Below are 17606 nucleotides of genomic sequence, written 5' to 3'. Positions count from 1 at the left end.
TCACAGAATCAATGGACGTGACGTGACTTGGTTTTACATCTTTATCTCTATCTCTATCATGATTCATAACAACTAGTACTAATTTATATGAATTATATATAAGTTCGTAATCCCTTGAATTAATTATTTAATATTTATCAGAAAAGAAATATTTAGAATTGGGAAGAGTTACCAACCAAATCTATATAGTTAATTAATAGGGAAAGTTAGCAATGGTAGCGTAAAGAGATCCACCCCACTAGCTAGTCGGTTGATGTGGTCGTTAATGCCACCTTCTATACTAGCTATACTTGCGGGTCCTTAAAATCCTTTGCTTATTCTTGAATTGGAGAGATTGCCTATGGAGAATTGAATTATATTCAAATAGAGATCTGAATTATGAAAGCAAAGGAATTAAGGAACCAGGTCCAATCACGGTTTAATTAATTAATTTGTTGGATACGGCCTATTTAATTTGATTTGAACTTCTCTTAAGCAACCTTCCTTGTCTTACAACTTGGTCATAGAAATCCTGATCGATCCAGCTGCTGAAGTCATTCAGCTGATTTCTTCTTATTGGATTGACGGGGGAGGAATCAATGAGAATGGTTTCCAAAAATATTGTTGAAGAGATTAATGCAACATTTTCTGCGGTTAACAGACTCCACCGTGGATCAGCTGAAGTAGTAAGTAATAGTAACCATCTGGAGACTAGAAGCTGGATTTGTAAAACTTCATTCTGGTGATGCACACCTTAATCAATATTACCAAATAAGGGCTGTAGATCTTTAATTTGGTTACACTCTGATATGTATATCATGGAAAGTACTTTGTAGGCATGCAAATTTAGAATTTCTCTTTTAAGGCTCCGTTTAGGGTAAATTTTTCCTTGAAAACACTTGCATGTGTTAAGTGCATTTACCCATGTTCTTTTATTTCTTAGGTAAATAAGATAATGACCATCTTAATCATAAAAATCCATTATTAAAAGGGGCATTTTTGTCCCATTCAAGTGTTAGCAGCTTTCTTCCTAGGTGGGAAAGTTATATACCCACCTAGGAGATGGATATAAACTTTCCCTAGTCCCCACATTAATCTGAAAAATGAATATAGGATTCTTGGGCAATGGGAACCAAAATCCCATTGATCAACTTTTCTCCCTCTCAAAATCCAACAAAAAAAAAAAAAAACACTCCCTAATAGTTGCAATATTAAAATTGGTCGGGAATTAAAAATTAGATGCTTATAAGAGTCTTCAATTCAAATGATTTTTGATGTTTATACAGGGGTAGAGTTAGTCGATTAACTAAACCTTAAAGGTATTTTAAGAAATTTACCCATTATATATTATAATACATTGATCATCAATTTGTTTATTACAATTTAAATTGATTGAATCGAATTGGAATAAAATATTCAAATTTAAATTCGAATCATAATCTTAAAAATCCGATGTTTTTTATCAGATTTCGATAATGGCTTCTGGTGACCGACGACAGTCGAGCCCTGTCAACGACGTCCTAATGTGCTTACGACCCATGACAAAAGCATTACGCTAATCACTAAAATATTGTTAATAACTCTTAACCAGTAGAAACTAGGAAGCTTTTACTAAAAGGACAAAAAGAAAATTAAAAGAATGTGAATGCTACGAACTCACTCCTCTACAGGCCTGACTTTGAGAAGAAATTGCCTACCCAAATAACCCAATGCTTGGCCTCCAACGTAAAAGTGTGAATGACGGAAGTCTGACTTAGGAGGGTGTAATCTCTTCAAATACATATCTTGCTAATTAATCTTTTGAATTTAAGGCAAAATTCGTGCTAAATCAATTGCATTGTGAACAAGTCAAAATTGAATACATGAAGTAACATCTATAACGTCATCCATTGAAATCTTAATTTAACGTGAAGCATATTAGCTATCAATATTGTACTTATTTGAGCTCTACCAAGTATCAAACTACTGCGTCATATGCTGATATGCAATACATTGGATCTTGATTAAAAGATCTGCATTCATTTTTCACAGATAAACTATTGGGTCATAGAGATATTAAGAGCAATGGGGGGTACTGAATCTTTACCCTAATTGTGCAAGTCACAAATCATAATCATCTTCAATAGCCACCATTGATTTTAGGCTGTATTTGAAAAAGATGCAAATATATAGAATTAATTAATTTTACTTTTAACAAATTTACCTTCTTACCAAACTAAAACAGTTGTAATAGATGCAAACACGAATTTCAATAATGTTTTTTTGCGACAGTAGCAAATGTTGGCAATAATCATCACCAACTATCTACCACTAGTGTGGCTTTCTCAATTCTCAATGCAATGGCAGCAGTTTGCTTTATCTCTGTGTCCAAGAACAAGAGTAGTGAAATGTTGTTGTCGTTTATAACTCGTATTGTCCTTCTTTCCAGCCTGAACTTATTATTGGGGTACTCCGAATCTACCCTGGCGGCAACCTTTGGAAATGACACTGATCGGCTTGCATTGATCGAGTTCAATAGACAAATAATTGATCCTCTTGGAGTATTGAGCTCCTGGAATGATTCAACCCATCTCTGCCAATGGTATGGAGTCACCTGTGATGAACGAAATCAAAGAGTCACTAGTTTGAACCTGGAGGGGCACAAGTTGGCTGGAACCATGTCACCCTACGTCGGAAATCTCTCTTTCCTCGTTTTTATCAATCTCCAAAACAACAGCTTCCATGGAAACATCCCCCAAGAAGTTGGTCGACTGTTGAGCTTACAAGGTATCCTTCTCAACAACAATTCCTTTGGAGGTGAAATTCCAGTTAACCTGTCTCGCTGCTCCAATCTCATGGACCTCAGGTTTGAGTTCAACAGCTTGGAAGGTAAAGTTCCAGCCGAGCTTGGCTCTTTGACGAAGCTCGTCACCCTCTCTTTACGTGGCAACGATTTAACCGGAGGAATACCAACCTCTATTGGAAACCTTTCATCCCTCCGGTTTCTTTCTCTGGCGAGAAATAATTTGAACGGTACCATTCCAGATGTCTTCGGCCAAATGAAAAGCATGCAACATTTTGGTCTACAACTGAATCAACTATCCAGTACCATCCCTTCTTCAATTTACAACCTCTCATCCATCACTTACATAGCTTTGACAAATAACAAACTACATGGTAGTCTTAGGCCCGATATAGGCCTTATCTTTCCTAATCTCCAAATACTATGGATTGGAGGAAACCGATTCACTGGACCAATTCCGATTTCCTTGGCCAATGCTTCAGGGCTTATAGAAATTGACATCCCTTACAACAATTTTACTGGACCCGTACCTTTGAGCTTGGGCCACATTAAGACTCTACAGTGGCTTAACCTTGCAAATAATCATATAGGGAGAGGAGAAGCTGATGACTTGAATTTCATTGCATCTTTGATCAATTGCAGCGATCTGTGGACGTTGCGTCTTCAGAATTGCAACTTCGGAGGAATTTTACCCAACTCCATAGCAAACCTCTCAACCCGTCTCACATGGCTATCACTTGGGTTCAATAAGATAGTTGGTAAAATTCCCATAGGCATTGAGAATCTAGAAAATTTGATTTTTCTAGATATGAGGCAAAATTTCTTCAAGGGTAGCATCCCAGATTTCGTTGGAAAGCTTTCTGTGTTGGAAGGTTTATTGTTGGATGGAAATAGATTTTCAGGAGAGGTCCCATCATCCATAGGTAACCTCACTAAATTGGTAAAGCTGTATTTGCAAAATAACAACCTAGGGGGAAGGATACCTTCAACTATCAGTAGTTGTCAAGGTCTACAAGAGGTAATCCTCAGTTATAATGAACTCAATGACACCATACCCAAAGAAGCATTTGGCCTTTCGTCCCTCTCAGTTGTCCTCGACATATCTCATAATTCTTTGACTGGTACTCTACCATTGGAAGTTGGAAATTTGAAAAATCTTGGCAGATTGGATGTTTCTTTTAACAGATTGTCGGGTGAGATTCCGAGCATGCTCGGAGATTGTTCCAGCTTGGAACACCTTTATATGCAGAGTAACTTCTTCCGAGGATCCATTCCATCATCTTTCAGCAACTTGAAAGCGATTCAAGACTTAGATCTTTCAAATAATAATTTGTCTGGGCAAATTCCTGAGTTTCTTGGGACCCTCCAGTTTCTGCTTTATTTAAATCTGTCTTTTAACAACCTTGAAGGTGAAGTACCTGTTGCAGGAGTCTTTGAGAATGCTAGTGTTATTTCAATCTCTGGAAATAGCAGACTATGTGGGGGTATCCCAGAATTGGAGTTGCAGGCATGCCTTATGGAAGAGTCCAAGAAAAAAGGAACATCTCTTGCTCTCAAGCTAATACCAGCCATAGTTGGTGTGGTTTTACTTTTAACAGCATTTATTTTCTTTGTAATCTGGTTAAGAAAGCCAAAGAAGATTTCATCTTCTAACTCTTCACCTGGGGAAAGCTCTACCCAAACATTTGGGAAGCGGCACTTAAGGGTATCTTATGAAGAGCTATTCAAAGCAACTGATGGATTTTCTACAGATAACTTGATTGGTTCCGGTAGTTCTGGGGCTGTGTATAAAGGAATTCTCAATCAAGTTACTTTTGCAGTTAAGGTACTTAACATTCAGCAACAAAGAGCTTCTAAGAGCTTCATGACGGAATGCAATGCAATGAGAAACATCCTACATCGCAATCTCATCAAGATAATAACTGCATGCTCAAGCATGGATGTCATGGGCAATGAATTCAAAGCATTGGTATTTGAGTTCATGCCAAATGGAAGCCTGGAAGATTGGTTGCATCCAGGAGAAGAGGGAAATACTCGGCCTAGAAAATTAAGCTTTCTTGAAAAGCTAAATATCGCCATCGATGTGGCTTCTGCATTGCAGTATCTTCATCACCAATGCCATGTACCAATTGTTCACTGCGATTTGAAGCCCGGCAATGTTCTTCTTGACAATGATATGACTGCCCATGTGAGTGATTTCGGAATCTCAAGGCTTCTGTCAAGGTCCACCAAAAATTCATTTCAGAACCAATCAAGCTCGGTTGCACTAAAAGGAACTATTGGGTATGCTGCTCCAGGTGAGAGTTTCACTAGACTCATGAGAACTTTTTGGTCATCATCATCATCCAAGCCTTATCCTAACCATATGGGGTCAGTTTTGAATCCTGTTTTACCATTCTGTTCTGTTTAATGTCAGATCCATTGTTATTGGTGTTTAAATCATTTATTACTACTTATATCCATGTCCTTTTTGGTCTACATCTATCCCTTCTAGTCCCTTCAACTTGCAACAAATCACTTCTTAGGTAATCTCTTAAAAATTGCTTTAATGGTGAAGTATATGTGTGAATTACAGAGTACGGCATGGGCTTGAAGGTATCAACTCATGGAGATGTTTACAGCTATGGTATCCTGTTGTTGGAGATGTTCACGGGAAGGAGACCCACCGATGAAATATTTAAAGATGTCCTCAACCTTCATAACTTTTGTAAAGCTGCTCTGCCAGAGAAAGTAATGGAGATTGCAGGCCCATTATTTCTATACGAGGAAGAAGCAGAACAAATTGGAAGTGTAGAAGTACCTTGTAGTAATGAATTGTTGAATGGTCTAGAAGAGAAAATCCAGAAGTGCCTCATTTCTGTAATTGGAATAGGGGTTGCGTGTTCTGCAGAGTCCCCAAGAGAAAGAATGGACATGAATGAAGTCACAAGGGAGATGCATCTGATCAGAGATATCTTTCTTGGCTCTGGGAACCACAGATATCACGGTAAGGAATAAGCATTTAAGATTCACGAGCATACTTAATAGAATCTGGGAATTGTAGTCAAATAAGTAAAATTGGAAATGGATCCATGGTGATTACATTTAGGTATAAAACCAGAACTTAACAAAACGGCCTTGGATATTTCCTGTAGACTGTAGTTGCCCCGGCCAACCTCGCTGTTCCAAGCAGGTTGATCAAACTGACCCGGGTTCATTGATCAAGCACTCATAAACATAATAACCCGATTAACCTGCTCTACCCACCCTACCCACCAGTTAAACCAGATTATCTTGGCCTGTTCATTTTCTGGTCTGGCCTCCATAGGTTTTACATATCATATTAGCCAATATTTAATTTTACAAGTTAACCATTACAGTGAGATTCTATTGATAGCTGACTGAGTTTAGGAAACTTGAACTAAAATGCCTAATTTGTTAAAAACAAGTTAGTTGTTATAAACAAATTCCTTTCTAATCATGTTTTTAGTTTTGTCGCTTATATGTCTCAACATTTGCATCTTTTCTAATTTCTTTATTGCCCACCACCCAACTCCATACTAGTCAACTTGTCAGTAAAGAGGAAAAAAAAACAGAACACTCACTCCACACAACATTACTGGCCTTATGACCATTTTATAAAAATTTTCTTGTATCCTAAGTGATATTCTTCCATCATACAGGACTGATGCATCCATCCAGTTTGCTCATTGTTTTAATTTCATAGGTAACACTCTGCTCAATTTCTCCCTTATAGTGGTTTTAGTTATGCTGAATGTAATTCAAGAAAAGGAGAAAAACATCCAAAACAAACAAGTATCCAAGTATCCCTTGTAAAAATTTCAAATTTTATATATAGAGATTAAGTGGCACTGGATCAGACCTGACTCCATGGGGTCTTCATCTTTCAATCTGAATTAGAGCCAACTATAATGGATGCATTGTTTTTAGATATTAGCCCTACCACTTAGGCTGTGTATGGTGGTATACTATCGTATACAGGTAACCAGGCACACACCGGCACCACCACGACGCCCTCAGATGTATCCCCTCCAACAAGGGGAAATCTGTAATTAAGAAACCTCAGCGGAGGTTCAGTACATTGTCACATAGCCCATGACTTCACTTGGAATCTGAATCTGCTCCACTTATCTGTACTTCCATTCAGTCTGCGACAGGTGTCCCATTACATGTGTGGTCTCTCATATATCAGTGCAGCAGCCAGCAGATTTTAACTCATTGTTGCTGCTGTTATCCTAGGGTTGATTCTATTGCTCTGTAATTGTTTAGGTCAAATAGACCAGCTCCAGAAGTTGAATGGTTCACACCTATGTACAAACCTTGGTGTCCAATATGGATGATGGAATTCACAGTATCCATGGGTCTGACTTAGTTTTACGTCTCTATCAAAACAACTAGTAGTGATTTATATGAATTATGTATCCACTTCTTAAGGGTCCAATATGCATGATAAGGCATACTATTCATGGGCATGACCTGTGAATTTGTGATCTATTGAAATATTTAATATTTACCATTAAGGCTCCATTTGGAAGGAGAGTACAAATACAAATATGTAGAGCGTAAAATCTTGTATTTTGTATGTATTTGTACTCTACATATTTGTATTTGTACTTCCAAACTGAGCCTAAAGAATATTTAAAGTTTGTATGAATTACCAACCAAATCTATAGTTAATAGAGCAAATTAGCAATGCTAGCGTAAAGAGGCCCACCTCCTAGTTTTCTGCTCAAGAAGGTCGTTCTGATTGATGTGTTAACGCCTTCTATACTTGTATTTGTGGTCCCTTAAAATCCTTTGCCTTTTGAATTAGAGAGGTTGCCTGAGGAATTGAAGAGGTATGCATTAAAAAAGTATGGGAAGTTTGTTGACTATGGCCTATTTGCATTTATTAAACAACCTTGTTTACAAGTGTTAGAACTTGGTCATACAAATCCTGACCCAGCTGACTTGCTGAACTCTTTGCATCTGAATCTGATTTCTGGGAAGGAAGCAATGAGAATAATTTCTAAAAATATTGAATTGATTACTGCAACATTTTCTACGAATGACAAACTCCAGCGTGGATCGACAAAAGCAACCATCTAGAGACTAGAAGCATTGTAAACTTCACTCTGGTGCACATGTTCATCATTCCCGGATAGGAGCTGCAGGTCTCTGATTACAATTTGATATAATATCACTTTGTTGATTGCAGAAGAAAACCATTAAGAGCTGGAGAAGAGGAGAAACTGGACTTTGGGCAGCCATGACGGAGAACATTAGCAACCTTTAAGCTGAATTAGTTGTTCGGTGAGGAGTTTTCTTTCCCTTTTGGGTGTAAATGGACTGGAACGGGGTCTGAGATCTTTTCTATTTCATGTAATGATATTGTAGTTAGATGGAGTAAGCTCTACTGTAATTTATTTTCAGAAGAATACAAATTATTACTTTAGAAGCAAATATATTAAGGGGAAAAGGCAATCCTAAGCTTTTTCTTCATACGACCTGTCTAAATATTAAACTATCTGGAATCAAAGTGATATATCAAGATCTCAAGTAATCTGAGCCATCTAATTAATCTGATAATCAAATCAAAGATATTGGTCATCAATTGGTGATCTAAAATTTATCGCTGAATCTCAACCATCGGCTGCGTTTGTTTGCGGTGTAAATATCGGACTGATGTAATATTACATTCTGGTCCAGTTTTACCGCTATTTGGATCGAGTGTAAAAGAATATCAAAGACCGATGTAAAACTCGTTTTGAAAGACTTTTATACTGATAATCAATGTAAAAAATAAATCAATTTTTTCAATATTACCGCTCTCCGCTCATAACATCAGATGAATTTTCGGCTTCAAGGGCAGAGAATGAAGAAAGGAGAAATCTTTTTCCAATAATTTTCGGTCACATGGCTTCTCCGCCTATCACTACCCCATAACCTAACAGTGCTGCTGTTTAGCATCATTAAATCCTGATAACAGTACCAACCCAAATCTCCTGTATTCGTACTCCTCAGTCCCACCCAAATCCTTCCAATTCCAGTTCCACCCTGTCGCAACTGCTCTTTAACGCTCCATGTTGCTTACCACCAAACACCACTGATGCCATCAGCACCCCGGTCTTCCAAGCTCTTCATTGGTATAGAATCGTCATCGTCAGACAGCTGCGTTGTTGCACAAACGCTAGCGATGGCTTATCCAGTAAAGACGGTTGAGACAACTGTTGGGAGGAGTCTAAGGGCATTAACTCTGAAGATGTTCCATACTCATTAATAATCTTTTGGCCATGGGGAGGCAGAGGAGAAGAAAGAGCTTCCAATTTTGAAAGGTGAGAATAGGAACTGGCTGCTCTGATTCGCCAAATACAGCGGTTAAGGTGATTGTTATTGCTAAAAATTGAAACAGACAATACTCCGTTTTTTCTTAACCAGCCGGCAAGGACTGCAATCTCTCAGTTAAAAAACATTAGACTTTTACCTCAATAATTTACCAAATGCGAAGAGTATTAAATGGGACCAACATCCGATTCCCATTTTACACTCTCATGAATCCATCGATGTAATAATCTTCGATGTAAATTTACACCGCAAACAAACGTAGCCTTCAGAGTGATATACCATATAGAAATTATGAATTTTGCCGCACTAGTACTCTCTACACCTTATCCACTGCCTCTAATTTTATTTCCATCCCTTAATTACACATCATCATCTCCACCATTATCGTTACACCTCCCGCACTTCCACCCAGCACCACCTGTTTATTGTCCACCACCCCACTTTTTCATCCAGAACTGTCTTCACCACTATTAGTTCACTAATCTCCATTTTCAGTTCTACCTCCATGACATGCACAGAGAACGCAGAATAGTATTCCTCTTATATAATTAACACCATTGCAAGTCTTTTAGTAAGTTGAACGAGGTATATGCTACAGATTTGGGGTCCCATGTGTGAGTATGACATGTCTTGAAAGTTGAATGCATTTCTATTGGAATGAGTTACCCGCCCAATCCAATCCACAAAATTTTTAGGCTCTATCTGGGTCTGATTTATCTTGCATGGGGCCATATTGACAAGGTCCCAGCTGCTGTATTATTCGCGAACGTTAATTCTTCCTATAATCCATTTGCTGGCCAACTATATATAATTAGTACAGCCACGTGCAAGGTCATTGACGAAGTGCTTAAGCAAGTGTCCAAAGTCCACTGCCGTTTCCTACCTTGAATAGCAACGGTTGCCCCATTATTTTTTCATAGAACTTGCACCTGTTTGTTTTAACAGTAATTTTGTGATTTATTACTCATATTCTCCTTTTCTTGTTCCTAAAAAATGTGCCTATAGTTTTTGGCCAATAATAAGTTTGTATGGTAATCTCAGGCTTGATAATGGGCCTTGTTCTTCCTAATCTCCAAACAGTTTCATTTTCAAATGCATCACGATTATAGACCTTGATCGATCTTCATTCAAACAACTTTACTGTCAATGTGCCCATGAGCTTGGATGGAAGCTTGACCTTGTTTTAAACTATCTCTGAACAAGGCAGCTGATGATTTGAATTTTATTATGGAAACCACCTTGGAGGAATGTTTCCCAAGTCCATAACAAATCTCTCGTCCCAAATCACATTTCTCTCACAAGGACAAAATCAGATGGTAGAATTCCTAAAGGATCCAAAAGATACTCCGCTCCAGATAAGAATTCAACTGTACTATTATCTATGTGGATTTTTCTTTCTTTCTTTCTTGAGAACTGATATGTGCATCTAATGATGAAAGAAGTTTAAAACAAGAGGTTTTGAGAAGGATGTCACCTATATAATTGGAGAAGGATGGGCGAAATGGAGGGGTGTATCTAGAATCTTATGTGATGGGCGAATATCACTTAGATTAAAATGAAAATTCTATAAAACAGTTGTAAGGCCGGTTATGCTATATGGAGAAGCATGTTGGGCAGTCAAGAAAAACATGTCAAAAAATGAGTGGCGGATATGAATATGCTGAGACGGATGATTAGGAAAACGAGGGCAGATATGAATAGCTCAATATCAGTTGAAGTAGTAAGAAATGATTTATGCGCTAATAATTTAACAACAGATATGGCATTCAATAAAATGGAATGGCAAAACAGGATTCATGTAGTTGGGATAAGGCTTGGATGATGTTGATGGGTTTTGGTGCTAAAGGTGTGTCAATACAAGAAAACGTGTAGAGATATGACATCCTGCCATTGGAGATGTTGACTGGAAAGAAACCCCCAGATGAAATTCTATGATGGTTTGAACCTTCATCACTTCTGCAAGATGCCTTACAACTTTTGGAGATCTGCGGAAGAGATAGAACAAAGAAAGAGGGAAAAGCTATTGTCTACTAGAAACATTTGGAGTTCTAGCTGCTATGGCCTTTAAGTCCAGGAGTGGTTGGTTTCAATAATTCATTGGTGTTTCCTATTCCGTAGAATCACCAAACCAAACACATTTTGTGTAACAAATTTGGTGTAATTTCATAAGACTTTCCCTCAACTTTCTGTTTCTCTCTTATTTTCTATCAAACCAAACACAACCCAAAATGGCCACCGTAGTTTTCAAGGTGCCAAGGCAAGGCTAGGTGACAAGGGGGTGCCTTGTCGCCTAGTTGCCTAGGCAGGTGCTTAGGCGTTGCCCAGGTGGTGGATTTTTTCGAGCGAAAATATGTATCCTAAGGTAGGTCCCTAGGTTCCATAATCATATTTCCTTAATAGTTATCTATAATTTTCATGAGAAAAGTATAAACTTCATGTTAAAGTATAGAAAATCAACATATTCCAACATATTCATGAGAAAAAAAGAAGAAAAGAAATTTCAAAAAAATATAAGGGCTGAACCCCTATTTCTGTTATAGGAAAAGAAGAAAAGAAAATGTGGAAGAAGAAAATTGGTATATAGTATACACACACAAAATTAGTAAAGAAAAATAAGTAAATGTGTTGGTTAGACAACATTTTAAGTTCTTCCTTACTTATTGGTTCAGGTTTTGAAGTCTTTCAGGGTTCAATACAGCATTTAGCATTGTTTGTGTTGATTAAACCCTAACAAATAAGAAAATAATAAAAAGAAATTAGTATATAAACACACAAAATGAATATTTTAGTTTAAAAATGTCTATTTTAAAATTATAACCTCAAAAGTTAAGAATATAAAAGTTTTGTCGAACAGGCTATAGAAAACTGCTTGGTGATTAGGCGAGGTGAGCCTCCAAGGGCACCTTGTCGCCTAGGCGTCCGCCTTGACAACTATGATGGCCATGTACATGAGAGAGATCTCAAAGCAAATGCAAGTGGTCAGAGACATCTCTACTACCGAGGATCAGAGATATGATGCCAGGTTCAGATTTAATGTATTTATTGTTCATGATAGTATCCATAATCCACAAGTATACTGATTAAATTAGCAATGGTTCATCTACTTAACCTGATAAAATTTAGAACATATCCATTCAGGGCCAGGACTCTGCATAAAAGTCGAATTAAACTGGAAAACCCAGCTTATTCGTACCCTGATTAGCTGGGAAGGTTGACTTGACTGACCTGGTAATGTGGTTAGCCTGCAATACTATCTTGTTTGATGGTGTTTAACAGTTACAGGCTACAGCATAATCCTTTTTCAAGGAGGGAAAAAAGAAAAAAAGCAGTGCGACTTCTAAGCAAAATAGTCTTCTAATGTTCAGAAAACTGGTTGTTCCTTTCGCAATTTGGACCTCATTAGATTTTGCAATGTTTTGACTTTTGAGATGGCACATTGTTAAGTTATCCTTATATTACTGAGGTCCTAGTGGTTTAAGCCTTTTAGAATCGCTATTAGAGCTGAATTGCTTGGACTTGTTCATGGCTAGAGGTTGATATTCTGCATAGGGTCTGAGTAGGTAGAGGTGAAAGGTAGATCTAGAGGGCTGCAACTTGGGTGGGCTCAGACTGAGCATTTGCCAAAATATGAATGAATCCATCCCAGCTCAATGCTATGTAAATTCTTCAAGTTGGATACCAGACTTGCACACCTATGATTCTCTCAGACTAATTGATTGGTTATGGAGTTATAGAAAGTCATTGACTGTTCTACATCTAGTCAAGGAGGCTAGATAATTTGTGTCAAGATTGAAAACCTCATCAGGTGGATTGCTAGATAGGCTGACTTCCCTGCAGATATCTTGCCTAAGGACTGTTTTGAGAGGAGAGAGTTGTAGTAGGCAAGGATCAAAATTTCGATACAATACGCCCTGTATCAGGTGTATCGTATCGTATCTTTTGGGTTCTGTTCAGAACCCTCTTTATATATATATACCCAAAGACCAATTTTTGAAAAAAAAAACTAAAAAAATATAAAAGTGCATGCTTTTTAGTACCAATATGCCTCTGCTGATACACGGGGGTGTATCGATACTTTGAACCTTAGTAGTAGGTGCTAATTTCCTTGAATAAGTATTCAGGTTAGTAAAGGAGTTGTCACTAATTAGGGGGTCTGTTTGTGAGTTCTTTATGCTCTCTTGAGGTTAGTAAAGGAGTTGTCACTATAGTCGGTTCACTTTTATTCTTCCATCTAAACAAGTTCTCAGTTTTATTCAAATAAAAATAAAGCTGCCATTGAGAAGAATCTACACCTGTATGGTTAATACTATTAAAGTAACTGATGTTAATAAAATCTTTATTATCTATCAAAATAAAGTAACCGATGATGAATCTCACAAAAGTGAAGCAATATGGGAACGGAAAAGGAATATAACTTCGATGAAATATTTTTCCCAAACTCCTTTAATGCCATTTGCCATGATTCCCTACTAAGCTAAATTGGGAATAAATGCTCCTCCAAAAGTGAATTCTATGGGACAACTGTTTGAATAAAATGCTGATGGTGAACCTCCTCACCAGCAGAAAGACAATCTGGACAAATTTCTTCTCTACATATTTAAGGAATAGAGAGCCAGTCACCCACCTGGTACCCAGCACCTTCACTTGGAAATTTTGGTGTCCCTTGTGGTCATCTTTTCTGGGTCATGACAAACTGGACTGTCAACTTGCATAGGGGATAATAGCACAATGTACTGAGCAAGAAAGAGACTATCATTTGGGGACTTATGACTTATCCCTCTCTATGCGGCATGGAATATTAAACTAAAGGAACTCTAGAATGAACGCAGCACCTTCAAAGACATTATGGAAGGAATTCATTATCACTCATTTGGAATTTCAAGTTTTTTACAGAAGCAGCTTTAGAGTTTTTTCCTCCCTTGGGACAATGATGCCATAACCCATGGCTCTAATGGATTCATTTATAAACACCCAGTCCCTTTGTTTCTCATGGATGGACTTCAAGCAAAGCTTTTCAGGTTATTTTTCGGTTACATATTTATTTATTATAAAAAGAAATGACTGTTGACAGGAAAAAAAAAAAAAAGATGGAATATGAAGTTCAAGTTTAAAAAAAAAAAAAAAATCTGGCGAACAAGTTTAAGAAGGTTGAAAATTTGAGAAAGAGATGAAATAGCCATTTTGGCCTTGAATATGGATTAAAGCAAGCGTCACCATAATAAAATTAATAGATTCAGAAATTCAGTCCAAATCTACTTAGGCAGCACCATGATAAAATCCAGAAAATACAGGTCCATTAAAAGTTACACCAAATAAGGCATGAGAGAATTCTTGTGTGTTCTCCAACCTCCATAGAAAGGTAAAGACAAGAACAAGAACATTACAAACCCTGAAGGATCATTCTTTTGTAGCGGCACTCCAAAGTCCAAACCATAAAACCTCATTGGAGATGCTATAGAGGATTAAATAAAAAAGAAAGAAAAAACCAAAAACAACATTCAGATAAATAAAAGTTTTATAGATAATAGAAGCCCCTAAATGCAAACCCAAAGAAGAGAAGGCACTGATACTGAATTATGCAGTTAAACTAAACTGAATCCCCTTCCAACCAGAAAAAAATATAATAAAAATTCCCAGCACAAAAAAAAAACTAAAATTCCAGAAAAGAAATAAGTTGACGAGTTACACATTATTAAAAACCCTAGCCATAATTCCAGACAACATAAACACAAAAATCAAACCAAATTGCCGTTAGGATCCGAAAAGAACAAGTGAATAATTCACGACAAAAAGCAGGAATTGGAATTAACAGAATGACAGAACAAGTTCTATACAAAGAAGAACAGAAATCAATAACAAGTCCTCCCACAGATGAAACGCCAAACGATCTCAACTAATATACACATAAAAGATCCGCACTTCATGGATCGACGTGACGAGACAGGATGGAACGCACCTAGTATACCTAAATCTGATCAAATACTTCCTTCATCGCTTGCTATCGTAATCGACGACCTCAGAATCGGTAACAGATCGGGAGTGCTGGACGATGGAGCGCCCGATCGAATTGATCCACTCCTCCTTCTCCTTCTCGGAATCGGCGATGAAGTACATGGTCTCTCGGCTGGTTGAGAGCTCGAAAGCGAACTGTTTGTTAAGGATGTCTTCGGCGCCCTTCACAGTAAGGCATGATCTAACGGGGATGACGCCGCGGGGCTTGGAGGCTCGCGTGATGTAGGAGTTTTTGAACCAGAAAAGCTTGCCTTGCTTGAGCACGAACCACCGGCGACGCCATGTCTTGATGTACTCGCCCTGCTTCGTGAGCCACCCAGTGCGCTCGGGATTCGACCAAAACTCCACTCCGTCGTAGTCGTCGGTCTTCTGGGTGGCACCAAACGCAGCTCGCCAAAGGTTCGCCATCGCTTATGCTGCTTTGCTCGTTGCGTTTAGACTGGAGAGACGTCGAACCGTCGAAAGGAACAATTAGCGAAGCGAGAGCCGAAGCGACAGAGAGAAAGAAAATCTCTGCACGGATCGACTATGGTTTTTCAATTTTCAGTGTGGTCCATAGGACAAACGGATCGGATGTAGGCATATCCGAATTCATTTGTTTACATTCGAAATCGAATCGGTATGATCGGATTCGGATCGAATTCAACGTATAAATAAATTAGACTAAAAATGATCGGAAATATTATATATTATTAATAAAATGAGTTAAAAATAACTTTAATGTTGTATTTTTATGAATAAAATTAATTGAAAATCATTTGTACAAAATTTGAACATATAACAATTTAATGAAAATACAACATTGAGACCAACTTCAATAATAGATATAATATATTTTTTAAGTACATTCAATTGAATCACATTATGTTAGATAGTTATAAATTCATATTTGGTCCAATTATAAACGGGTTGAATTTGGGTCACCCTTAAGGCTCAGTTTGGAGGGAGTAGGACTGCAAATATGTAAAGTGTAAAACCTAATATGTATTTATATTGTACATATTTGTATTTATATTCTTCTCAAACTAACTGAACCTAACAGATCAAATTTGAATTTGAATTTAGATAATTAGATGTAGTTTACAGCCCTAGTGATCCAAGTGGTCCTTTTGGCTTGACACTATTAGATCCATTGGTCCCACAATTTTTGTGACACGATCTAGATCAAATGGCTTGAACATTTTGTTGCTCTTCAGTCTTCACTTTTTTGAATGATACCCTGAACTTTGGGGGTTGTGTCTAGTCAGTCCCCAAATTTTTGAACATATCTCCAAAGTACCCTGGACTCTAACAGGTCCTTATCGTTAGTTGACATTCATCGACAAGGTAGAATGATCATTTCCCTTCATATTTCAAGTCAGAGAGAGATAGAGAGATTTTTATAAAAGGATATTACTGCCCTCGTCTGGAAAAGGGCTTATGCATTGGTAGGATGCACTATTCACTCAAAACACTGTTCTGAGGTTGCAGTTTGAAGTCATAATCGATGATTAACTGGGCATTTCTACCCAATTTTTGGTTACAAGGTTTTTTCTAATACGGTTGTTTAATGCACTATTTTCCAAACCGGACTGGATCGGACGGTTGGACCGGAAAAATCAGGAATCGGTCATCTGATCGGTTCTGTTTTCCTCCAAAATCGTTTTTTTTCTCAAAACCGTTGATTTTGGTCAGCAAATCGTTGAACCGGATGGTTAACCGTTCAAACGGTTTTGACCGTTTTCCAATTTTTTATTTATTTTTTTTATTTTTTTGTCAAAATGGACCGGCCGTTCGAATCAAACAATCAAACCGTTCGAAACGATAACCGGACCCCTAACCGTTTCAGTCACCGGTTCGTTTTTAATAACCATGATTTAATGAAAAGAAAGTAATATCACTCAATTACCAACGCCGGAGAAGATACTAAACAATGGTCGTCGCCAGAGAAGACAACAAGCCCTTGTTGTCACCGGAGAAGAAGGTAAAAAAATCGTTTCTTTAACCATATTTTTTTGCCCCATTGACTTATTACTTGTGTTGGATTTTTTGTTCATTCGATGGATAATAGAATTTTTATTTTTCAGATCAGTTGTCTTTTAATGTCCATTCGTTAGGCATACAAAAATCCCATGGTTTTTGTGTCTTCTTCATTTTTGTTAGATCAATAGGTTATTTTGATTTTCACTCCATTCCTTGGGCATCTTCACTTTTTCTTGATTTTCATATAAGAATAACAATGTATACATGAAAATCTTTTGGTCTGTTGTCTATGTGACCAATGTTCAGATAGTATTAGACTATTATCGGTTCATATTATTGTTCTTTCCATATTTAAATCTGATGAAGTAGTGAACTATTTGTTCTAGTTGGTTCTAAACCTTTATCGCTAACTTGTCTCTGATCAACATTTATTACAGAGTAATTTTGATGTATTTTCATCTTTCTTGTCTATCGGTGGCAGTTTGACAGATATTTATTTGTTCTTTAATTCTGAAGTTTCTTCGTCTGATTTCTGTTCGGCTTTCTT

At 37.4% G+C, this 17606-nt stretch overlaps 1 protein-coding gene and 1 pseudogene across 3 annotated transcripts; one reads left to right on the top strand and one right to left on the bottom strand.

Annotated features, from left to right (window-relative positions):
- Positions 1-2076: 2076 nt before the first annotated feature.
- On the top strand, positions 2077-14716 carry LOC104601242 (putative receptor-like protein kinase At3g47110). 2 transcript variants are annotated; one of them, XM_088896899.1, is made up of 3 exons: positions 2077-5058; positions 5337-5747; positions 6424-7952. In XM_088896899.1, the coding sequence occupies exons 1-3, from the start codon at positions 2319-2321 to the stop codon at positions 6465-6467; spliced, it is 3195 nt and encodes a 1064-aa protein (XP_088753025.1). In that variant the 5' UTR covers positions 2077-2318; the 3' UTR covers positions 6468-7952. The 2 variants fall into 2 exon arrangements, with proteins under 2 accessions (XP_088753025.1, XP_010262817.1); XM_010264515.2 differs by lacking the exon at positions 6424-7952 and adding an exon at positions 7959-14716 and having other exon boundaries at positions 2082-5058.
- A 148-nt stretch (positions 14717-14864) lies between these two features.
- LOC104601241 (pleckstrin homology domain-containing protein 1 pseudogene) lies at positions 14865-15616 on the bottom strand (annotated as a pseudogene). The gene has a single exon (XR_016081817.1). The product of XR_016081817.1 is annotated as a pleckstrin homology domain-containing protein 1 pseudogene (transcript).
- Positions 15617-17606: the final 1990 nt, after the last annotated feature.

The sequence above is a fragment of the Nelumbo nucifera genome, chromosome 2, assembly GCF_055504915.1.
Source record: "Nelumbo nucifera cultivar China Antique chromosome 2, China Antique-T2T, whole genome shotgun sequence".
NCBI lineage: Eukaryota > Viridiplantae > Streptophyta > Magnoliopsida > Proteales > Nelumbonaceae > Nelumbo > Nelumbo nucifera.
The sequence above is the reverse complement of the archived record's forward strand: the minus strand, read 5'-3'. Positions and strand labels throughout refer to the sequence as shown.